At 40.4% G+C, this 26,403-nt stretch overlaps 1 protein-coding gene and 1 pseudogene across 1 annotated transcript; both read left to right on the top strand.

Moving 5' to 3' along the window:
* The first annotated feature begins 6,688 nt into the window (after positions 1-6,688).
* Positions 6,689-7,634, top strand: LOC131408088 (olfactory receptor 56A1-like; annotated as a pseudogene).
* A 15,679-nt stretch (positions 7,635-23,313) lies between these two features.
* LOC131408087 (olfactory receptor 56A4) lies at positions 23,314-24,255 on the top strand. The gene has a single exon (XM_058544651.1). The coding sequence runs from the start codon at positions 23,314-23,316 to the stop codon at positions 24,253-24,255; it is 942 nt and encodes a 313-aa protein (XP_058400634.1).
* The last annotated feature ends 2,148 nt before the right edge of the window (positions 24,256-26,403 follow it).

Raw genomic sequence — 26,403 nt, 5'->3', positions numbered from 1 at the left:
GATCCATCATAAAGGACTCATGCTTCTACATCTTCTGAAAGTTCCAGGGCCACTGGAGGGCAGCACAGGCTGTACTGGATCTAGAAAGGAAAAGTGACAAGGCGGGCGGGCATCCTTTACTAATAGGCAACCTCCAGTAAACAGGAAGAAAAAGGCAATGAGGAGGTGGAAGGTATGGTGAGACTGGATGCATTAGCACCCAGAAATCCTAAGCACCTCTGTAAGGAGCATTCTAGTTTTTCTTTCTTCCCTCTGCCTTCTTATAAATACATGAAAAGCAATAGTATATAATGGAGTATATGAGGAAGCCATTTGGTTTAAAACTAATTTCAGCCTGACCTTGTTTTGCCATAAGGGCCTGATGTGGCCTGTTGAGCATGCCTTGTACATCAGCTTTAAATATTTACTATGTCCCAAAGACAAGAACAATGCCCTTAAAGATAGGGATATAACTTCCCCGACATCGGCATTTCTTTAAGGATAAGCATCTCTCCCTAAACTAAGGATTCATAACTGATCTGCTGTGCTCACCTGGTGACCACTCGACTTGTGACCACGGAGCTGCTGCATTCACTGCTCTGATGTGCCAGCAAAGTAGCCTCATGACAATTGTAAAAGGATGTTCTTATCATGTGTGATGTATGCTCTTTCTCCCAAGATGGTATATAACCACTCTGCACACCCCAATTATTCGGTGTCCTTTCTTCTCTGGGGAAGGAAGACCCTGGGCTAGTCCTCAGATCTGGCTCATAATAAATTCACCCCAATTTTGATTTATAGATTGATTATGAATTGTTTGTGTTGACATTTCCTACAAGAGGGTCCCATTTCCTTGCTTGGTTGGGAGACTTAGTGCAAGTAGAGAAATAGGCTTCATCTTACCTGACCAGAAAGGAGGTTTGTAAATCCTACAATGGGATAAGAGGTGTAAGGATGCTGAGTTTAGTAAGTCACTGTGCCCCTGGCATAGGGAGTCAGAAAAAATACCGATGAATAAGCTTCCCCCCAACTCTGTCCCAGTGGAGCAATGTAAACTGCAGAGAGGTAACTTTCTTTAGACTGGCAGAAAGCTCTCATTCGTATTTAATTCAACTCAGTTTCTCTGTGATTTCTCTCTGATGATCCTAGTTTTGAATTTCCCACAAGACAGTCATTCATATATTTTGAATTATCATGGATGTCCTTGTTTTTTGCAGTCCATATATTTATAATTTGTAAAAATTTTCCCCCCACCCACAAAGGGATCAATGCCTTTTATCATCCTGTAACTCTTTATGACCATGTCTCAGTTTGACAGGAAATTTTCTTAACACATAATGTCATGAATTGGATAGGATATTCCAGGAGGACTAACCAGAACTGTGTTGAGAAAGATTCTCAAGTACTTTGCTCTTGACATTGCACTTATTTGAAATAAATTAATACATTTAATAAACTTAGAAGAAGGCCTGGTACATACTAGACACTTGGTATATATGAGCTAATATTGTCAATCCAGTTTTAGAGTCCCTAAATTAATATTTACTCTATGTACCACATTATTGACTTATGTTCATGTATGCACTTCCACCAGTTAGAACATCTAGGAATCTGTTCCCTTTTCCTTCTTTGCTATTCTAGATTTTATAATACACCCCCTACCTCCGTCCTCCAAGGTTGAATAGTGAAGAAATGGGCTTTGGAGCTTAAGTGATGACACTGGGTGGCTGGTGGCAAGTGTCCTGAACTTGATGAGTTTCAGGCAATAGAGTATTTCCCCAAGTACATAGCCCATATGTGATAAATGGAAGCAGATGAACAGGACAATTGGATCAGCGAGTGGCCTTTGAGGAGGAGCATGAAAAAGAATGAAGATTATGTCAAATAATGCTAGAAAAGGACAAAGTCATGAGGGGGGCACTCATCAGGGATGAGAAAGTAGGATATGGGAAGGATAAGGGTCAAGGAGGAGAGGAAAGACTGGTGCAAGGAGATGAGATTTTACATAGGTAATTGATAATGATCTAGACTGGGAGCCATTCCAGAAAATTCCCATCAACATATTAGGAGCAATAGAGTTGTTTTGTTTGTGTTAGGGTAAGGGCAAAAGACTTATTAAGTCAGAGACCTATTGCAGGGTTTTACCATTAATCAAGGGGCAGGCTCTTAAGGAGCACCTGCAAACAGTGGTGTGAATAAGCTCCAAGTTCCAACACGCATTATGTGCTCTGCCCTGCCCGCTGCAGTCCACCACACAAACCTCAGTGACCACCAATCATAGTACCGATCTGAACTTCTCCTTTCCCCTCCTCAGAGGCCTCTTAAGCCCACGGAAACTCTGGTTAATCCTCCCTTCTAACTTTCCCTCCTTTTTCCATCAATGCAAAACACCAAGGCCCAGCAATTCAAAAATCTTTTTCAATGGACTTTTATTAACAATCTACGGGGTATTAGAGAATGTTGGTTGTGTAAATGGAAAAGCCAGCTTTATCTGTCTTTATTTCACAGTAGCGTGGAAGGAGACAGAGAGGGACAAAAGATACGTGTTTAGGGTTATAAAGAAAATTATAATAGTGACAGAGGTTGCTTTCTCAATGAACTAACTACTCCAACTGTCTTACTTTCCTTCTGAATATTCAACCATTCTCTAAATACAGAAGCGCGTGGCTGTATGTTTCTTTCCTGTCTTGCTTTATCCTTCACTTACAAGCTCAAATGAGGCTCTCTAGCTACATAGTCAGCTCTTCCTATTTACACTTCCTCCCTTACTAACTCTTCACCTCTCTTCATTCTGGTTTCTGTTGCCACCAGCCCAATGAATTACTCTTGTCCAAGTCACTAATGGCACTCTTATAAAATCTAATGGTATTCATATTCTTATGTTATTGAACTTCTGCTTAACTGACAAGTTGTTCATACACTCCTTGAAATTTTCTCAATTTTTCCTCGGGCACCGTATCCTTCTGATTTTCTTCATACCTTTCCAGACCCTCCCTTTATGTCTTTTTTTTACCCTTTCAATGTTCTTACTTTCCAGGTTTCTAATCTTAACCTTATGTTATTCTCACTGCATCAGTCATGTACTGAATGCTTTTTGAATCTTTATCTTAAACGAAGAAACTTCTAATTTGTTAAAACTCTTCATTTCTAGCAGCCTAACATAAATTTCTATATGGAGATTATAAAAACCTCAGCTTTGAGGTATACCCATATATGCTAAACATACTCATTTGCCTGTATTTCATGTCTTGGTGATTCTATTTATTTACTCAAGTCAGAAAACAGGACGTCATTCTGGGCTTCTCATTTGCCATCTCTTTCATAACTAATCTGTCACTAAGTTCTGTCTACATTATCACTAGAATAGGCCCCTTCTTCCCATCCTCAGTGCTTCAGTCTTTGTTCAGACACTCACCACTTCTCATCTGGACTATTGCAACTTTCATTCTTTCTGCCTCTGCTCTCTCTTTCTGCCTCTGCTCTCTCTTCTCATTTAGAGAGATGGATTCTCTCTAAATTCATCCATAACACTGCATCCAGAGTGATCTTCCTGTAGCCCATATCTAGTCATGTCTCTCTACTAAATAGAAATACTTCTTTGTCTTCTTTTATCTATAAGATTAATTCTAAAATGCTTAGCATATAAAAGGTTCTTTGTGATCTGGCTTTCTCTTTTTTTCAACTCCATTTTCTGCTCTGTCTTTCAACTCCACATCCTCTTGGCTCCAGTCAGATTAAACATTATATAGAGTTTCCCTCCGAAGTTTTTCTCCAATTCATTTCCATCTTTACAAATATACTGCCCGCAGTTTTTGTGCACATATGTCTTCCACATCCATTAAAACTCAACGAATGTGTTAGCAACTTTAGGAAGACTTCCTTTATCTTCTCAGGCTGATTTAGAAAATTTTACTTTGTGCTCCTCTGTCATTCTGCTCATAATCCCAGCAATTAATTTATTCTACAAATACTCTTGGCCATTGCTTCATGCCAAGCACTCTATCGATTGGTGAGTATGGTCCCTACTTTCATGGCATGAAATGCCTAATTTAACTTGGGGGAAGGATTATTTAACCAAATTATCACACAAATATATAACTATAAACTGTGAGGGTGGGACAAATTACTATGAGAACATAAAATAGGAGACCTTCATCTTGTCTGGAGAGGGTTAGAGAAAACCTCCCAGAGAAGGAAATTTTTGAACTGAAATGTAAAGGATAAATAGAAAGTAAGTGGATGTATTGTGGAAGCACAGTCTTCCAAGAGAAGTGGGAGAAGAATATATGTGTTGTATTCGAAGAACTGAAAGAAGGACAGAGTGGCTCGGGCTCAGGGAGCAAGAGAGAGAGGGGTGTCAGAGGACATTGAAAAGTGAAGAAACAGGCAAATGATATATGACCTTGTATTCATTCATTCATTTACTTGTTTATTAACTTATTCAATTAACTACGAGCACCTATGAAGGAATCTACCTATACACTGCAAGTATAGTGATGAAAAAACAACAGGTGTGGTTTCTTCTCTCATGAACTTATGATCTAATGAAATTCAAGTTAAGGACCTTGTTTTTATTCCATTAACACCGACAAGCCAATGACATATTTTAAGTAGATGAGTGGCAAGATCAGATTTATATTTTAAAATATTTCTCTGACTTCAGTGTAGAGAATGGTTTTATAAGGAAGCCTAGAATGCATTAGGAGGCAATTTTATGATTTCATTCAAGAGACAATAGTACTTTAGCCTTGATGGTGACAGTGGAGATGGAGAAGCAGGTAGACTGAGAGCTAATAAAAGGGAAATTTGACAGGTCTTAGTGATGGGTTTGTAATAGGTGGTACAGGTAAAGGATATGTCCAAGATGATTTCTAGCTTTTGGCTTATGGAACAGTCTAGATGTACATGCCATTCACTGAGACAGGAGATGTTAGAAAAAGGCCAGCTTGGCAGAAAAATTAAAAGTCAATTTTGGGCTTGGTGAGTTTTGATATCTTTGAGATACAAGTTTATATGTTAAGTAGGCTTTTAACGAGTTCTAGATAAAAGATATAGTTTAGTAATCATCAACATAGAAATGATAATTGTCTGAGGGTATGGAAAAGAGAAGAAAAGCAGGAGAAAGAGCAGAATAGAATAACACAGAGGAGAGAAGAAAATCAAAGAGAACCCAGGAGTGAACCTTGAAACTGATGACGGTAGTAGATTGAAAACATGTAAGAGAAAATGAGAAGGAGACCAGGGGGTATGAGATCAACCAGGAAACTGTGATGCAAATTAAACCAAAGTGAGTGTGTCAAGGAAGAGGATTTGATCAACTGTTTCAGCAAGATCCAACACTCCAAAAGTGATATTTTTTGAGAGCCATTTTGTGGAAGTAACAGAGAAGGAAGCCACACTGAAGTGCACTGTGGAATAGATATGAGGTGAGGAAATGGAGACGGGGAGTCTAGCAGTGCCTGTGAGAAAGTTTAGGTGTGAAGGGAAGGGGATGGAGAAATAGCTGGAAGGCAAGAAAGAGGCTTTTTTATTTTTATTTTTAAAGATGAAAGATATTGGAGAATGTTTGAAAGACAACGCAGGTCCAATAAAGAAGAGAACGTGACTCCAAATTAGGGAACTAGAATGAATAATTGATACAAGGCTGGGAGAGCTAGGATTCAATGTACAAGCAGAAGGTTTGACATTTTGAGGATGGGCAGAATTCTATTTTAATGGGAGGAAACAAAGAAAATTTGGGAGAATATGCAAGTAGATTTTTATGTTTTATCTTGGGAAGTTGAAGAAAATCTCACTGGACACCTCTTTTCTGTTAGGTAGCAGTTGATGTCACCTTCCAACAGAGTTTAAGGTTTGAAAAGAATGAAAATTATTTGAAAGGGGCCTTGGCAAGAGGGGAAATTTGATCAGGGAAGCTTTGAAGGACAGACAGGCACTACTGAGGGCTTATTTAAAGTTGGTAATAATTAATTTACAGTAGAAGCAGGCTTTTCTGTTGTTTTTAGGCTTATTCAAACAGCGTTGGGATTGCCAGGTGCAGACTTTGGAAAATAAAGGGTTATATTCAAATATGATTGGGGTTTTAGCAATGTACTGATTTAATCAACCTTACATTCTATTTTTTAGAATAGTATAGTTTACCATGAGTTTGAGGAAGTGATACAACAAAATTATCCATCTCAGATTATATTGGGCATGGTAGTAGGTGAAGACGTGATTAAAGGTTTTACCTCGTCAACGATGTAAATAATTATCTCAAAAACACCTATTAAAGAAACTTCTTATCCACCATAAGTTTGATGCATCCTTCATCATATGTAGACTACTGGAAAAATTGGTTGTGTTTTTGGCTTATCTTCGTTATACTATTAACATTTTGCTTTTCTTACACTGGTATCCTAGTGACCTAATTTGTTGCACATTTTTAATGTTGTGAGGTTACTACCTATCATTATTCAGTTTTCAAATCTTAGTTTTCCTGTGGATTCATTTTTCTTCATAAACCATAGCATTATTTGTCAAGTCTCACCACTCTACCTTTAGGATAATGACTGGAATTTGCCTTATTTGGGAAGAGTCTCCTAAATATCATTAATGTCCTAAAGAGTAAGCGAGAGGTGATACTTTTGAAGTCAATTAAACAAAGTTATCTCTTGTATCTGTCCATACAAATAGTCAAGAGAAAACTTCTCAGCTCAAGACTCATTCAATGGCATCACGCAGCAACTACTCCACTGCTCCAGTCTCTGAATTCCTCCTCATCTGCTTCCCTAACTACCAGAGTTGGCAGCACTGGCTGTGCCTGCCCCTCAGCCTCCTCTTCCTCCTGGCCATGGGGGCCAACACCACCCTCCTGATCACTATCCGGCTGGAGTCATCTCTACAGGAACCCATGTACTACCTGCTTAGCCTGCTCTCTCTGTTTCACATTGTGCTCTGCCTCACTGTCATCCCCAAAGTCTTGGCCATCTTCTGGTTTGACCTCAGATCCATCAGCTTCTCTGTCTGCTTCCTCCAGATGTTCATCATGAACAGTTTCCTCCCCATGGAGTCCTGCAAAATTCATGGTTATGGCCCATGACCGCTACGTGGCCATCTGTCACCCACTACGATATCCATCCATCATCACTAACAAATTTGTGACCAAGGCTAGTGTCTTCATTGTCACATGAATTCCCGTCTCATTGCACCCATTCCTATTGTCACTGCCCAGCTCTGTTACTGTGGGAAAAATGTCATTGAGAACTGCATCTGTGCCAAGCTGTCTGTGTCCAGGCTCTCCTGTGACAATTTCACACTTAACAGAATCTACTAATTTGTGGCTGGTTGGACCTTACTAGGCTCGGATTTCATTCTCATCTTCCTCTCCTACACCTTCATTCTAAGTGCTGTGTTTAGACTCAAGGCCAAGTGGGCTGCAGTCAAAGCCCTGAGCATGTGTGGCTCTCACTTCATCCTCATCCTTTTCTTCAGCACCATCCTGCTGGTTGTGGTGATGACAAACAAGTCCAGAAAGAGGGTGTCCACAGATATCCTAATCCTCCTCAATGTCCTTCATCATCTCAAACCCCCTGCCTCAAACCCTATTGTATATGGTGTTCAGACCCAAAGGGATAAAACAAGGAATTCAGAAATTGCTGCAGAGAGGGATATGAATATGTAAAACAGATTTTTAATTCTTTTTCTCCCTTCTCCTCAATGGTTTTGCCTAGGCAGTGAGGCAGAGAAAAGCCTGATGTGAGTATGTATTACACACACAGAAGCTCACTCCATAACCGACCAAGACTCCTTTCTTTACCATCCTCACCTGGTTCAGTTGGAAATAGGCAAGAGGAAGAAACTCATTTTTCTTGAGTAACTGCTGTGAGCCTAGGCAGTTATATTTAAGTAAATTTAATCTTCACAGCATTCCTGCAAGTATTATTAATTCCATTTTACATAACAGAAAAAAGAGCTGATTTTAAGACAGGAAATGCCAAAGATCACATATCTGGGAAGTAACAGAGATCAAAATCCAGACTTGAGAGCCTAGCCTCCTATAGAAATGCCCCTTCAAGTACAATTGAAGCTGGAGGCCAAGCCTCTATCTTACTCTCCTTTGCCTGTGTTTTGTCCTTCTAGCTGTTCATAGGTATTCCCTGGATGTATCTACTTCTTTGTGAACCAGGAGGATCTCAGAGAAGGCAGAGTAGTGCCCGACAAAGCCTCTGTAGGACTGCATGAAAAGAGCATTCATGATAATATTCAGAAATGCTAGCCTCCTTTTCAATCATACACAGCTGACTACCTTAAGGGAGTCTTGAAAAAGAGAATACAGGTTGAGAGAGGGGTGGAGAGAGGGAATACCATTTCCCAGGAAATGAGGAAACTGACTAGGACGATGGGTTGGCCACTTCCCCTATATGTTGAAGCTACGCATCCAGTGAACTGAAAATCAAGTTTTCTTTGATCTGTGGACTCTGCCCAAGAGCTCTAGTCGAAGGTAGGAAGACACTGCACAGTGTTAGGTTTTGGGAAAACAGTGGTCCAGTCAGGAGAAAATAAATCACGATGTTATTTTTAGAGAATTTAATGTTAACAATTTATTAAATGAGTATTTAAACTTGAAATGCAAAAAAGGGGATACTGAAGTACCACAGAGATAGTCCCTGCAGGAAGAACCTCACAGTTGGGGAGAAGCTGGGTCATTAGAATTAGAAGATTGGAGGCAGCCTGTTGATCTGGGTCTCACAACTCTGAGGACTGTGCTGCCTCTAACTGGTACTAGTGTCACAAGCAGCTCAGAGGAGGTGCCCTTAGATCTGGGTCAGAGACCTCTGAGGATTGGACTCTATCCTCTTCTGGTGCTGTTGGTACCTCTGAGGGAGTTCAGGGAGGCTGATTTGATCCTGGACGTTCTAAAACCCAAAGCAAATCCCAAACCCAACCAACCAACTAATCAACCAACCAACCAATGAAAAGCAAATCCTGGAGATTAAAATCATCTCCACTATTAGGATGAAGAGTCATTGCTAAGAGGTACTGACAAGAAGGAACAGACAGGAAGGAGCAAATATCCCCTCCCCTGCTTCAACCTTCCAGTCTTTTTCTGTTGCTCTCTGTGGGTGGAAACTAAAAGGCATCCAGCTGACAAAGAAGAGTCCCAGAGTCTCAACCCCAGCATCACAAAGCTAAATATGGATGGATGAGTTTATGGCTGAGAGACAAGAGTTAATGACTGTACAGCTCCTATTGGTCCTGAGTCTGAAAGCTTATGAGGATGTGATGGACAGCTATAACAGCACCCTGCTGTTCCCTGGGTAGCTCCCAGGGAACTGGAAACAGTGCAGGAAGGTGAAGAGACATGACATAATGTTATAGAGGCAGCTTTCATAGCCATGAAAGAATTTGGCATTAACCTGCCCCACACTGTGGAGATTAGATAGAATAACTGCAATTCAGTGATGGTGGGGGCTCCAGGAGCAGATTCTTCCAAGCCACACCCAATAACAGCAGGAAAGAAAATGACATCCACTTGCCTACAAGAAGGGGCTCTTAATAGCCTCAGGCTTTGCGCTCATTTTCTCAAGCCAGAGCCACAGGTGTGACTCGTCATTTTTAGAAGGAAATACTCCAACAGGGCTTCTCTCCAACTCATGGCTGCTAGAAGAGTTTTATCCACCACCATTTCCTACTGTCCCTCAGAGGACAGAAGGGCCGACTTCAACACTGATTGCCTAAAATGATGTTAATAATCTCAATGTCCTTATATACTGATAATAATGATGGTAATAATAATGAAATTAAAAGCTCAAACATTTTGAGCACTTGCAAAATACCAGTGTCTGTGCATGATAATATTTAATCTTCATAAGAGCTCTCTGTGGATGATTATATAAATGAATTTTCTAAAAAAATGTAGCAGAAAGGATATAATTCATATGAATATGATACATGTTGTCAGGTGATATTTTCAAACCTCTGGTCCACTCTGTTGGTTTCCCTAGGAGAGCTTTCTCTACCTCGGCTACACTTTCACTCAGGTGCAAACACAGAGGGATTCAAAGAGGAGTCTGTTTCTTGGTCAAAATTCAGATCTTAATTCTTGAACCATCCTTCTCTAGATCAATGCAAATGGCCAACATAATTATGAGACGCTTGACTCAAACTGGGTGTACACAGGGGTAGAAACTACCAACTTGTTGTAGAGATTTGTAAAGGATGTAGGTACCAACACACCAGTTGTCATTCCTCTCTACTGTCATTACTCACTACTAGCACAATTTTGGCACATCAAGGGGCTCATAAACATTCCCTTACTTATGATATAAGGCAGCTAAGTGAAGAGTTGACAAATAGGGGCTACAATGAATCTCTAGATCCATAATAGTAGCGTGCTAAGTATAAGCAGCAGACAAGCCACGTAAGTAAGGTTGGCTCTCTGCTCTAGTTCTAAGGAGAGAGGTTAAAAGGACCACAGTTTCTCACAGAATTATCAAGTCCAGTGAAGGTGGTTCAAGGAAGTGCAGACAATGGTCCTAAGAAAGGTTTTGGGGAGAGTCCATCTACAGGTAAGGCGGGTGGGGGAGCAGGACAGCTCAAAGAGCCAGATCTTGACGGGCAGTTCCCAGTTTGCCATGAAGTTCCCACAATGTGCTTAGTTCCCCCGAAGATGTGCTTAGTAGAAATCTTTGAACACTTTCTTGAGTGGATAGAATGAAGTAGCGTAGACTAAAGATATTTTAAATTGGTAGGGTATAAAATGTACGAACTACCAATTATAGCATAAATAAGTATTGGGAATGTAATGTACAACGTGATGACTATAGTTAACACTGCTGTGTGGTTATTTGAAAGTTGCTGAGAGAGTAAGTCCTAAAAGTTCTTATCACAAGGAAGAAACCATTCTCTTCTTTCTTTCTTTTTTTGTTTCTGTATGAGATGTTGGATATTAACTAAACTTATTGCGGTAATCATTTCACAGTATATGTAAGTTAAGTCATTGTTCTGTACACATTAAATTTATGTAGTGCTGTATGTCTATTATATCTCAATAAAACCGAAAGAAAAAATATGAATTGGTGGTTTACAGATGTTTTGTAAGTTTAATTGAAAAAAAATCTGTGAAGAGTCACTACTAACACACGCTGACTAGGATCCAACTGTGCTGGAAGGGGAGTGTTGAAAACATGAGAAGAGGGAGGGAGGAAGGGGCTACCAACAGCCACTCCCCTCACTCCCTAGTTTGAGGGTTAATCACATTTGCAGGAGGCATTTGCAAGAAGAACACAGAGCCTTTTGAGAAAGGCGATCTGAATCCATTGCACACTGCTCTTCTGGAAGAGAGCAGATTTAAATCAAGCCCCAGTGGCAAGAGAGAGCAACAAGTCCCCTGTATTTAAATATCTGGAGGAAAAAGGGAATCTATGCTGGTTACCAACCCTCAAAAAAAGACCTGAATATTGTTGAGAGAGCAAAACCACATTTTCCACACATCATAAAGTGGACTTTGGGATCCTCTTAGTACACAGTCACCCTGATATGCTGTTGTGCTTTGGGCTATATTCTAAGCATATGAGTGTTAACAATGAGAGCTGTGACTTATGAGGCCCAGTGTGGGATAAGGCTACGCAGCCAGGGAGTCGAAACAGCCTGGCATTATTGCCAGGAGTTGATAGACGCTTCATAGCTGGCAAGTCAACAGTGCCACCTTGTGGCTGTCATGAGGAACAGCAATACTGGGGTGAATTCAGTTCTCAGCCTCCTCTTGGTTTTTGAAAGGGGACTGACAACTGTACTCAGAAAACTCCTGGGGTCTCCAACATTTAGGGGGAGGCGAGAGGGTGGCTTCAAGAACATATTGTGCTTCCTGCTCATAAGGCACATGGGGATTTGAATGACTAACTTAAAAATAAAAGGGATATAACAATTCATACTCTAATGTTCTTCAGTGACATTTAAGACTCGATATCAAATCAATGACGTGTCAGTTATTCACAAGAGTGGTACGTATCTAAGTATTTAATAAGATGTTACAATAGCAGTATTTGGGTAAGGATTATACATAATAATAACACATTCATTTCTTTGTCTACTCAATCAAAAATTAGTTATTGAGCTCTTTATGTGTGATTAATATAGTTACTAAGAGGTAAACTACTTTCAGAGAGATTGTGTTCAAAATAGCCCATGAATTATTATTATTCCTATTTTTGCAGATTAGGCAACAGAGCAAAACGGTGAATTACTAATGGTCATTCATAAATCCATTGTTCCTATTACATTGTCTAGGGGCGAGCTGAATTTTTAGAGTTCAGCTGGATGGCGTTGCAGTTTTCTGAAGTTTTCCATACTCCAGGTTATAGACAGCAAAGGCAGTGCGCATTTCAACCCATCGTGTATTGAATAAGTCAATGCAAATTAAGTTAGTTACTACAACAAAAACATCACAGTAACTGAACACAATATAAATTTCCTTATCATCCACATCCCATCCAATCCATGGGACCTTTGCTTCATGTCAACATTTAGGGACCTGTGCTTCTTCCATATATGGACCCTCCATGTTCTAGGCCCTTAGAGACCTTCACTGGTGCTTCTGAATCCGGTTGTCAGGTGAGCAAAGGAAGGGAATGTACAGGCTCTTGTAGGTTTTAAAAGCTCAATCTAGGAGAGATTTATACATTTTCTCTATCATTCCATTGGGCAGACTCCTCACATAGATCCAGCTGCCTACAGGAGAGGCTGGGGCACTGAATATTCATTTCTTAAGAGAAATATTGTAAGAGAGGCTTTTGTATTTAAAATATATGTAACATATTCCCAAGTGAGACTACCCAAACTCTCATCCAGTCACTGTGAGTAGCACAAAGTCCAAGATCTTCAGAAGTGTGTGGTTCTCTCCATCAGGTCCTGATGTGGTTCCTCTTAGACCAGTCATCTTTCTCCTCCCACCACTTGTTTAATGGTTGAGCAGAATTTGAGCACCAGCCATAAAGACTCCCAGATGGAAGTGAAGCGTGGAATATATTTAGCAGTAACTTGTCAGTGTTGACGCTGGAGTACTTGGGGAGCAGGCATGGCAACATTTTTACCTCCTGACAGTGGGGGAAGTTCCCTGACTAGACACTGGTTATGTTCTCTGGGAGGAGCTCTCTTGGCCATTGTTTCTATGTCCCCTTGTTCTGTCTTTGGGGAGTTGTGCCTTCCTCAATGTGCCCCATGACCTTATATGAAGCAGGCATTGGAGAATGTGACTTCTTTTGCAGATACTGCATTTGGAGACTGCTTCCTGCTGCAAAATATTAGGATCAAGATTGGTTTTAATTCCTAATCAAAATCTTTCTTTAAAAGCCAAGCTTGGGGGCCGGCCCCATGGCGTAGCAGTTAAGTGCGAACGCTTTGCTTCTGGCAGCACAGTTTCGGATCCTGGGCACGCACTGATGCACCACTTGTCAGGCCATGCTGTGGTGGCATCCCACATAAAGTGGAGGAAGATGGGCACGGATGTTAGCTCAGGGCCAGTCTTCCTCAGCAAAAAAATGAGGAGGATTGGCACAGATGTTAGCTCACGGCTGATCTTCCTCACAAAAAAAAAAAAAAAGAAAGAAAAAGAAAAGCCAAGCTTGTCTTTCTTTGGCAATGTATCCCCTCAAAAACCTAACAGGTCTGATCTATTTGTACGATGTCAGTTCCATATACTAGTAATCACACTCGAAAGATTTTGGTAGGCATAATTTAAAATTTCTTTCTTTTCTTTATGTCTTTTCTCTTTCCCCGTGCCACTCCTTATATACAGAATGGTGTTGATCTAAGTCTATCAGACTTGAATAGGACAGCTATGCACGTAACCTAGTCTCTTCTCAGGGCTGGTTTCCATGAGTCTCTGTTACTCAAAGGCATTCTAAATCTTTCTCCCAACGTTTGAACTCCCAAGCAGTAGCACAATTCTTCAAGACTCCGTATTTGTTGAGTTTCTCTATCATTAATTTCTGCTTGAAAACCAGCTAACTTTATTCTAAGTTCATTTATTTCTCATAACAACTTGTTAAATGAATCAACAATGGCAGACTCATACTATTATTTGGAATTGTTCCAACGATTTTCCCTAGAGTTACCATTTAGTAGGCATGCCAGCTTTCCTTGTTATGTGATCTTTCTACCACTGGATGTCGATTTTCTCACTGTCTGCAGCCTTAGGATAACTTGCCAGCTGTTGAAACAAACAATTCCAATTTGTCAGTGGTTTAACACAATACAGTTTTAAATTTTGATCACATCCAGTCCAATGCATGTGGAAGGAGGAAGCTCTCCTCCACACAATCATTCAGGGACCTAACCTCCTCCCACTGGGTGGTTCTGCCATTTCTAGGGCTGCAACGTCTTCGAGTAGATTATCTGCATCTGGTTAGAGGAGGAAGAAGAGAGAAAGTGTAGAGGAAATCAAGGAGGTTGTAAAGGCCATTCCTGGAAGACAGGCATGCATTTCTTTGTCCAGACTTAGTCTTATAGCCCCACCAGGCAGGTGAGCCTGGAAAATGTAAATTTGTTTTTGTGTCTCGGGGGACAATAATTCTGGTAAACTTAGCCTTGTTTCTGTCATTTATATACATCGTCAAACTGAAAACCAACTTGTGGTGTGGGAAAGGTGAGAAACGGTAGAAGAAACTCTGGATATTTTTGTGGCTTTCCTGGTCTCTCTGAGGCACTGTCAACACCAGAGTCTGGTCTGCTTCTTGTTTGCCTCCTCCAGATGCTTTATTAAGTAGATCATCAGATTTAATTTTAGGCTCATAAGAGAGAGGCAAAGGGGCCCTTTTAGATCCATCCATGTTTTCCAGTCAATCTCTATCATCTGTGTTAGGAAGGAAGAGAGGGCACTGGGTGGAACATCTGGAAGCTGCATCTCAGGAGCAGAACTTCAATGGATGGGGTGCAGGGATTTGATTCCCCCTCAGATCCAGTCCCTAGCCAGGACTGTCCAAACATATTCCTGAAACCTGCCATGACATTCTGCTATGATGATGTCAGGAGCCTGGTATTTGATTCAAATGAGCAACGTATTTTCTGCTCATCATTCGAGTTTACGCAGAGTTCTTGTGGTCTGTCAAGAGCTACTGTTGTTAGGACATAGGGAGGAAGACGGACTAAGAGAGTTAATAATCTAGGGAAGAACAGATCTTGATAGAGTTCCTCAATAAAATCACTGAATTTATCACATTTACTCGGATGTTTATAATAAAATTAAGAACTGTCCTGTTTGAGAAAGAGGCTGAGAGTTTCCTTAGACTTATGCTTACTCCTGTAAAATTAAATATTGACTTGTGTGTAGATTGAGCCAAAAGAGGGATATTTGTGGGTCCATGTGTCTTGCCTCCTCACAGTTGGATGTGAGCAGTTTCCCTGACCTCCCAGGTTGGCTGTTGACTTAGGTGAAGTCTGAAGAACTCTCTACATTACGCAGCCAACAAAGATCAGCTAGAACTTATTTCTGAGACTATAAAATTACTTTTCTCTTATTTCTTTTTCCTGTTGTGGGGTAAATACCGCCTTGCTGTACCATCATCAACTTCACTTTCCTTTTGCACCATAGTCTTTTTTTCCTTAGCCAAATGGATTGCACTATTCACCAAAATAATAAACATGTTATAATGATCACCATACCTCATTCTTGCTAGTCGCCACAGAGTGAGAGACTCATCAGTGTGCCTAAATGTTCTTAAGAAATAGCCTTCTGACACTCGCTTTTAGCATAAAGAGACTTAGATTTTAAGTTTGGAAGTCAGGTTTGGTATCCTGGCTAGGCTATTGCCAGCTGTATGAACTGGGTGGATAATTTAAATTCTCCATATTCCAGTTTCATCTTCTCAAAAACAAGAATCAGAGCAATTTTCAGTTTGTTTTTTTTATTCAATTATACGTATAAAACATGAACTACAATCACCCAATATATTTGTTATTTTTACTTTCTTATCTACTGTCTTCCTCTTTCCTTCTCACTTTTCCCTTTTTTATTCCTTCTTTCCTTCTGATTTTCTTTGCTCCTTTTTTCTCTATCTAACCTACGGCCTCTTCCATTCTCTCCTTCCTTCTATTCTTTTTACAAGAAGCTCATGTAAGTTTTTCTTCTATGGACTATGACCCCAGGACTTTTCTTTGTCTTTTCATAATCTCATCCTACAAATTTGGTCATTAATCTCACATACTTTCAGGATTAACTGATTGCTTTGTATAATCTCAGTACATGTTTTGAACTCAGGTAAAGTATTGGTAACCAGCTTAATTACTCGTCGAGCTGGATCCAGAGGGAGAGAGAATAATTACATAAATAAGTCTAATAATTTTAGAATTCAAACATTTGTTACTTGGGGGCATTTTATCATGTTCCACACTGAAAGATTATTCCATACCACTACCCAAGTAAATGAGTCCTGTCCCCCCTATAAAGATTATTTATGACTTCTATTTCACGGCAGTCCATGTAATATGAAAAGTCCTCCTGCTGCTAAATAACGAAGTGAGATATAATAAACCTCATCAAATGTATATGTTTAAAATAAAGTAAGGAAATTTGCTAACGGTCCAAAAGGACTGGGAGATGAAAACCAGACTGACAAAAAGACATTGAATACGGCTGTAATGGGAACATTCATCAGTTTCTAGAACAAAGGGGTTTGCATTTTAAATGATCATAGAAATAGAGAACACAAGAATTTGAAGACTCACAAGGCAAGGAAGTAGAATTAAGACACACAAATCCCCATAATGCCAGGGACCTCGAAGGGCGTTCACCTAAGTGAAGGAGCAGGCAAGAAACACATAAGCACACACACGCACAGACACACTCACACACACATTTTTTTCTTGACCTAGGCTTTAGAAAGAATAAGACTAATTTCCCTCAGGTACTTTTGATTTGGCATTTATACTATGTTGCCTAGAATATACCAAGTGGAAAAGTTAATACAAATTGTCCTTATGGTGATCTTAAGAGATCTCACAGAAATAGCTCTGTTGATGATGAGCTCGCAATCTAAATGATAAAACATAGAAAAGAATCAGCAGAATTAGATATAATAATTGAAAAATGAGATTATCAGACATAAATTATATCACTGCTATGTTTAAAATGGTTAAAGGAACAAAAGATGAAGTCTGAAAACTTGAGAAAGGAGCATTAACCTATCAGAAAACCAGGTATATTTGAAAAAAACAACAACTACACCTTCTGGAAAATCTGAAAAGTGTAGTCACTGATATCAAGAAAAAAATAACAGATACTAAAGGTTGACACAGCTGAGTTGAGAACTGGTAAAATGGAGCTCAAGTTGAAGAGCTTAATCTGAAAGCAGCACAATTTGAAAGAGAATGGAAAGTGAAATACAGGTGAAAAGAAAAACGTAATTAAATAAGAAGGCCAAATAGACTATATAAAACTGGATTTGTACAAGGGAATATAGAAAATGGGGCAGGGGGGATATTTAAAGGTATAATGGCTGAATTATCTTCAAATTCAAAAATCTTGATTGATCATAAACAGAATATTTTTTTCTGAAATATCTATACATGTTTACTAACATTCTAAATCCTCAAGGACAAAAAATTCTGAATGGAGCCAGAGAGATGATCCATCACCTACAAAGGGACAGCAATTTGACTGACAGGATACTTCTGAACAGCAATAATAGATGTCAGAATGTTGTGGAAATATATATAATATATATATAACATATATAAATTATACATTTAATGCATACATTGTATATATTATTCAATTTATATATTTAAATGTTTGTCAATGTTTAAACTGTTACCTAGCTAAATTGTCTTACAATAAAGCTGCTTCAATTAATAAAATAGAAAAAAATTTTTAAAAGCACTGAAGAATTAAGAAGGAAAGGTCAAATCTAGGAGAAGGTAAAAGCGGAGAGGTAAACCCAGGATTTAAAACTACTTCTGCTCTGAGGACTTTTGCCAAACCTGAAGAAATTAGGAGCAAAAATTTGGCAATTTCCTGGCACGAGGAGACAAAATTCAAAGTCTGGGACCCACCAAGAATAGAATCAGATAATCATCCTCCCACACACACATTTTAAATTGGAACCTTGAGGTACACTCTCAGGGTGAGGTTGAACTGAAGGTCATCAGTCTTTGTGTTGACTGGTAACTCTTAACTTGACTACATCTTCAAAGACTGTATTTCTGAATAAAGTCACATTCATAGGTCCCAGGGAGTCAGGACTTCAAGGTATTTTTTTGGGGGGGATACATTTCAACTCACAACGTGTATTTTTTTGATTCTTCATGAGAAATTGTTAATTATAGTTGTTGACTATAACAAGATGTATCTCATTAGGTTGTTATGAGGATTAAATGAAATATCGAGTAATAGTTGGAATAATATGACACATTAAAAACTCAATGAGGATTTATTATTTTTATTACTAGTGTAATCCTTGGTGTGACTTCATGTTAAGTTTTGATGTCCCTCTCTAAGATGGTAGAGACTATTCTTTCATGTACCACATTTCTAACATGTACTATAGTGCTTTCTACAAAGTAGGGTCAAATGTTTATTCAATGAAAAAGTAAAAGTAATTTTACCCTGTAGCAACCCTATGTTGGAAGGTTCATCATCCTCATATTTCAGATAAGGAAATTATGGTTCTGAGACCTTATGAAAGTTGTCCAAGGAGAAGCAACCAGGAAGCGGTAGAACAAGGGTTCAAACTTAAGCTTACAGTGTCTCTTCCCAACATCCCCATGATCTGAGAGTGGAGAGGGATTATTCATTTATAAGAAACTTTGATGATCAGTCCAGAGTAAACTACATGCTCTTAGCAACCCACTTTCATTGAACATTGATTCACTCATGAAATAGTGTTTTTCACTTAGCGTGTCTATCAACTTTATTTTATGCTGCCAAGGCCCTTGTTGCTTCACCCAGAACTCTGTGTAGCAAGGTAGAGGTAGGGACAGGGGAGGAGTTAGTGCCAGGAGGGAACGGGATCATATTCCACCTACATTTCTACCCTGATGTCTCCTTCTCCAGCTGTTGTGAGAAGGAAAGTGTGAGACCTAGAACCATATTCCACTTGCTCCTCTCTTTCCAAGATTCCTGTGCCAAAAGCCCAAAAGATCCTACACTCAACCTGAGCATCCCTATCCTGAGAAGCATCTTGAGACCTTCACAAGAGAGGCTGTTTTCTAGGTCCTGTTGTGCATCAATTCAGAGTGGTGGCTGTACTGGTGACAATTCTACTTGATTCCCAAGGCAACAATGCCAAGTGTTGCTCTGTGGAAGGTGAGTACTGTTAACAGTAGCTTTTTCTGCAGTCATACTTAGGAAACAGAGTTTAGAGAAAGAACAGCCATGGAAGTAAAAAATTGAACATGAGACCATGAGCATATATAGTGCTACTTCCAGGGATTTGCTTGGGTCCAGACCACTGAGGCTCCCACTGCACAAGAAGGGCTCACAGGGAAAATGCTCCCTGCCCCCCTCAGTTGCCCATAGTCCATGCTCCTGTGACATCCATCTCCTTTGATTGCTGGGGATGTTCCTCTGTCACCTCCCTCCACAGAGTTAAAGTGCTGAGGATAGTTTATTCAGTTCTTCCCCACAGGTGAATCCATAGAAATTTTTCCTGAGAATATTCTCATCATTCAGTTTCCTTATCCTTCTTTTCCAATGGTTTCTTTTCCTTTTTTTAGACTCCTCAAGAGCCTTTGACTCTCCTGCCCTCACTCTATCCACAATGCTGAATTAAGCCTTTTATAATATACTCTCTTGAGAAACAGACCATAGGGCCTCAGGGCCAAGGTACCCAAGAAGGGTGCCAACTCCTGTGAACAAGCAGGAGGGAGGGGGCATAGTAGAGCCAGGGCCCATAAAATCAGCCTCCAGAGCCCTTGGAGGGGCCAGTTTAGGGGTTTTTCCAACAGCCAGAAAAAGCACAGATCAGCCTTCTGAAACTGGTGAGTCTCAAATTGGGGCCAGGACAATTATGAGGAAGGAGATAATGAAGAGAGGAGGGGAGTCCAGGAGCCTGCTATGCACAGGAGATGAAACTCTTTCAATAGGGCCTGATGTAGATGCTGAAGCTGCCAGGATGCTTAGATCCTGGTATAAGGGTGAGTGACAGGAACAGACCTAACGCTGTTATTTCAATCAGAGCTGAGGCTGAGTCATTCTGTGGTCATATAAGGTTTATGGGCCCAAAACTTCTGTAAGCTCAAAGACTCCCATTGATATCATGGCTAGAAGGCCAAGTCTCTGTGCCTGGCAGTTTCAGAATCTTCCTTTCTGCACGAGTCTAAATTCAGCTATGAGCCAAGGTGATCACTCCTTTTTCTAGGCAATCACAGCTGGGATGGGATCTTCTGTTGTGATTTTGGTTATTTAAGACTTGTTTGACATTTTCAGATTGTCAATATTTCATGGTCAGAGACCATGTTTTGTTCATTCGCATTTAGAACAAATAACCACTATGACCACCCCTTCGTGAATATCAGTCTGTGGGTACAAACTAATGAATTGGAGTATTCCATATCAAAGCAATGCCCCAGATGGCCAATAATTCCTCATTTCTCAGATTAGGATGCCTCAGTTTCACTGAGGAGAATACAGAGAGAGGAGAAAAATGGTCCCAGCTGTTAAGGAATTTAAAGGAGACTATAAAACTGCTGCAATTATATTACTGGCTAGGAGAACATATCAGTGATATAGGACATCTGAAAGGACATTTCTTCCCTGTATCAGTTAGAAGATCCTCAGTGACATTCTTGACACCAGTTTTTCTTTGCCTCCTCATCCTTTCTTACACTAAATCCTGTAGTCCTCTCCACCCCTCAGATACATCCCTTCTTCTCCACTTGCGTGGCCTTTGTTCAGATCTTAGTCGCTTTTCCTTTGGATTCTCCAAAAGCCTCCCTCCCTTCTGTGTGATCCCCCTTTGTCCCATCTATAGCACATCACTTCCCTGTTTCAAATCTTCTGCGATACTTGGCAGTGTACATGGTAATGCCTACTCTCAGGTGGACCTCCCAAGGCTGTCACTTTAAACATTGACTCTTGATGCTCTGCTCTCCTACCTCCTTCCCCCAAAGAACTTAGGATCTACCAGCCCCCAACACCTCATCATTGATCATTACTGAGCATCTGGCCTTCCTCTCTTACCATTGCCCATCAGGACAGGCCCCCCACCCCCCAGTGACTGTTACTTATTTTTTGTATCCTTTTCAGATGCTGTTAGCTTGTCATGTCTCCTTGCCTAACAGGACCTCGGGAACTGATAGCCCCTTTCCCTTCCCACAACAACACCTGGAGTTAGACATCATTTGTCTATTTCATAAGTGAGAAAACTAGCTACCATAGAGTTCAAATAGTTGTCAGGGTCATAGAATCAGTATAGAGCCAGACTTGGAATTCATTTCTGTCTGAGGCCAACTTTTCAACGACATCACATTGCTCCATTCATCTGTACTTTTGTCTCTTTCCCACTGTTTGTAAGATCATCTTTATTAGAGACACAGCAGTACTGTATTATAAGAGCTTGTAAGTCAATTTTGCTTTATTAATAGGTAAGTTCTCAGAAGATGACGGTTTTTTCTTAATCTACGCTATACATTAGTATGCCTAACATTAAGACCAAGTATGAGAAGCCACTGACTATTTTTCTGCTTGTTCAAATAGAGCAAGTCATTCTAAGGATACAGAACTTGAGGTTATTGGAAAGGAGAAGTCTTTTCAGAAAGATGGGTATGTTTCCTACCCTTCTTATTTCTCTGATTCATCCTAAGGGTAATTTTCCTAATTAAATATGGAAATACAGGACAGAGCTGTTACATAACATAATTGCCCCTACCCCAGTTTTAACTCCTGAATCCTTGGTTTGTCTTAAACCTGACAAGGGGTAGAAACTGTGTTTGTGTGTGTGTGTGTGTGTGTGTGTGAGTGTGTGTGTGAGAGTGTATTGTATAATCCACATTTAGAAAGTCTGGGATATTCAAAGTGAAAGTCATTGGATCTTATCTTCTCTGGAAGCTGGGTTCTGATCTCTTCTCATACACACTTCAACCCTCCTGGAGGAGACATGTCAGATGGGACAGGTAAGCAGCATCAGTAACCCCAACTACACTGATTGTAGGCCTCCTGAGTCATCATGCTCTGACTCCCTGCCTCTTTCCTGCTTCTTTGGCTGCGACATCCATTACTGTCACCTTTCTTAGTATTTGGGCACTTTGCTGTTTGTTTAGTAGTGAGGGAAAAAAGATGGTACCCAACAAAAGAAACAAATGGAATCAAAGCAGATGAGTTTACATAACATAGATTCCATATGCTAGGATAATTAGATCCTAGCCACAAGGAAATACAGATAATTTTATTTACCAGGTCAATGAATTCTGTATAGGTTTATGTACCTAAAACTCACTCACTAGCTAGCTTCTAGTCTATCTTTGGTAAACCTCTTGTGTACCCTTCAATATTGACTGTCTCTGTCATCAGCATGGGAAATTCACAGCCCCTTCTAAAGAACTCAGCCATAGAAAACACTCTTGAATTTTCACAAAGAGAAACAACAGCAAATTTTCCAGTAAGAGAATGATAAACACTATGCCTTTAAAGTTAAATCCTCTTTGGAGCTGCAAGAAATTATTGCCTTTTGGTGTGGTCAGGGGCTGCTCTATCTCTAATCCAATATTTCATGAAGACTGAAAATAAGGAACCCTGAAGTCTGTCCCCGTTCAATTGTATGGAATAGAGGGCTGGGCTTTTCTAGGACTTCCATGGAGTCAGCTAAATAGAGCTTTCCATCTATCTATCTATCTATCTATCTATCTATCTATCTATCTATCTATCTATCTATCTTCTACACTCTGAAGGAAGGAAGGGCTTAGTTAAGTCACTGTGCTTGACAAGGCTAAATCGTGTGTAGTGGCTGAACGCAGAGAATCTAGAGTCGTCAGTCTCTGTAGTTCTCAGTCGTGGCTTCACCACTTACTAGCTCTCTAATTTTGTTCAAATTATCCTGCTCCCCTTTACCTGTACCTTTTCACTTTCTGTGAAATGAGGATAAAAATATTAACTACCCTTATGTGTTTTTTAAAGGATGAAATGAGATAAAGAATACCAACATTCAGCATAATGCCTAGCCCATGATAATTAAGTTAAATGTCAGCAATGATTGATGATGATGATGATTTGAAAATTTCATTGGGACAGGTTAAAAGCCCCAACGGAAACACGACTTCTACCACATCTAGAACATATACTTTCGATAGTGATATAGTTTGCATTTTAAGGGACTTTGTTTTAAGGGACTCTGGATTTCTAGCTTGCACAGGGTACTTTATATGGCATCACCCAGCAACTACTCTGCTGCTCCAGTCTCTGAATTCTTCCTCATCTGCTTCCCTAACTACCAGAGTTGGCAGCGCTGGCTGTCCCTGCCCCTCAGCCTCCTTTTCCTCCTGGCCGTAGGGGCCAACACCACCCTCCTGATCACCATCCAGCTAGAGGCCTCTCTGCATGAGCCCATGTACTACCTGCTCAGTCTCCTCTCTCTCCTGGACATGATGCTCTGCCTCACTGTCATCCCCAAGGTCCTGGCCATCTTCTGGTTTGACTTCAGGTCCATCAGCTTCTCTGCCTGCTTCCTCCAGATGTTCATCATGAATTGCTTCCTTGCCATGGAGTCCTGCACATTCATGGTCATGGCCTATGACCGCTATGTGGCCATCTGTCACCCATTACGGTACCCATCCATCATCACTGATCAATTTGTGGCTAGAGCTGCTATATTTGTTGTAGCCCGCAATGGCCTCTTTTTTCTTCCTGTTCCAATTCTTTCTGCCAGACTCAGATACTGTGCAGAGAACATCATCAAGAACTGCATCTGCACTAACCTGTCTGTGTCCAAACTTTCCTGTGATGACATCACCTTCAATCAGCTCTATCAGTTTGTGACAGGGTGGACTCTGCTGGGGTCTGACCTCATCCTTATTGTTCTCTCCTACTCTTTCATCCTGAAAGCTGTGCTAAGGATCAAGGCTGAGGGTGCTGTGGCCAAGGCCCTGAGCACGTGTGGTTCCCACTTCATCCTCATCCTCTTCTTCAGCACAGTCCTGCTGGTTCTGGTCATCACTAACCTGGCCAGGAAGAGAATTCCCCCAGATGTTCGCATCCTGCTCAACATCCTGCACCGCCTCATCCCCCCAGCTCTGAACCCCATTGTTTATGGTGTGAGAACCAAGGAGATCAAGCAGGGAATCCAGAAGCTACTGAGGAGGTTGTAAGAGGTAAAAAGGATAACATCCACATTTGGAATTTTTAATAAAAATCAGGAATTATTTTTGTGTTGGAAAAGAAATTTCACTTTTTAATCCTGGAATGAGTTGTGATTCTCCTTCTTTTTAATACTTACACAACAATGAAAACATTCTTCCGTGAATCCTTGTTTACTGTTGCGTTAAAGGAAACATCTCTTTCCTAGATTTTGTGGTCACGTGGGAATTTTCCCTGACCAAATCCTTAACTGAGGATCTTGCCAAGCCTTAGCCAAATGGAGCTCGATTAGAGTAAGATTGTTTGAGCAACAAAGAAACAAATTTTATATGATGTCCTTAAAACGATCTGCCTTTCTCCTGATTTGCATAGGACATAGATGCCTCTCCTGTCTCCTGATTCAATCTGGCAGATCCCTACATTGCTTTTGTGTTGTGAACAGTTGCTTGGGCTGAAGCATAGATGTTCATCCCAAGACTTTGGCTCTTGGTGTCCAGTGATTTAGCTGAACATCCCTGACTGTCTTCTTTGGTACCTGTGGCAAATGTGCCATCTTCTGGCTCCGCAGATCCTCCCAGACCCTATTAAAATTTTCTATCTGTCCAACCTCTCCTTATTTCTTATTGTTGTTTTGAAGAGTAAATAAACTAATATGAAAATTTTTGTTCAGTACCTTGAATGTATACACATTAAATTACATAGACATTAAATGAGTTGCTATTATTATTATTACTATTTTAAACACACGACTTCCCCTGCGCCCTCTGAATAGAAGGCAGATCATCATCTCATACCCCATTTACCTTGGGGTAGAAGATATCTATGCCATTTTAGTCTTCCTCCATCCCTACAGTTATTTTTATTACTAGTTTATTTTCTTGAGATATATTTTACCTATATGAGAGTTAACACTTGAAACCCCAAACTATTAGATGTCCCAAAAAACTGTCAACTGGGCATATTCTATTCATATCCATTTCAGTCTGGGTTTGCCATGAGGCTTCCTACAAAGTATATCTTCTGGAACTCCAAGGGACAGCCACTGGTGATACGTGGCTATGACATCACCCCAGTACTTACATCCTTTGAGGCTATTTGGCTTCCAATGTCACTTGCTGCCACAACTCTCTCCACATTCTTATCTGGCATAGTCAAGGGAATAAGACAGGCTCTGACACACCAACCATGAAACAAAAATCTGCTTTCACCACACCCAGGCATCTGTCTTAGTAAATTATCTTGTTGATTTATGGGTACAAAGTGTGCAGATGCTTGACTGCTTTGCAACTCCTGCCCAGGGCAGTACAAGGGAATGTAACTCTCAGTTTGCCTGTAAAATAACCAAAGAAACAAATAGAGCCCACAATGCTGTATCACATATTATCTTCAGATCCCATGGAGTCCTTACTTTAGTTTAGCTTTCCTTCTTAGGATAGAACAGCTCCTGCAACTTCTCTCAGACCCAGCTATGACTTGGCACTTCATGCGAGAAGAGCTGCTGAGCTATTTTTCTCTGCTTCTGAAGTGTTCTCAGTAGAAAAGAGCGATGGTATCATTCATTGGTGTCATTACCTTTCTCTACGTCTCTCCTGTATATCACAATTTTCTCTTTCTTTGATTTATTATTCTTCCTAATTTAGACTTTTCCTGATTGAAGGCCTTTGGTTCTGGCACACCGACAATACATAAACCAGGCAGGAGCAGGAGCCTCCCTTGGGTCTCTCCTTTTGTTTATGAAAAAGTGGTAGCGTTGGAAGAATAAAGTCTCATGGGATTATTTCCACACTTAGGAATTACTTATGGTCAGTACTAGCTGGCCAGATGGGTGAGGATGATCCAACCCAAGGTTCTCTTCAGAAGATGTAGAGAGACGTTCAAAGCAACAGAGGTAGGATCTTGCTCAACTATCCCCCATCACCGGAAACACAATCTCAATCCCAATCCTGGAACTCAGACTTTGTGAGGTGGAAAGACAGAGGATTGTGTCTCAGCATCCTCCCCAGCTCCCTTACTCCTACTTCTGGTACCCAGAATCTTTCTAAGGCATTTCCATTTATTGTTGCACGTATTCATATGAAACCTATCCTTACCCAGTGAGTGAGTCAGATTTTCATGCTCTTATCATGACCTATCATTAATAATAAATGTTTCACATGTCC

The sequence above is a fragment of the Diceros bicornis genome, chromosome 7 (assembly GCF_020826845.1).
Source record: "Diceros bicornis minor isolate mBicDic1 chromosome 7, mDicBic1.mat.cur, whole genome shotgun sequence".
Taxonomy (NCBI): Eukaryota; Metazoa; Chordata; class Mammalia; order Perissodactyla; family Rhinocerotidae; genus Diceros; species Diceros bicornis.
This window is presented reverse-complemented; position numbering and strand designations above follow the sequence as displayed.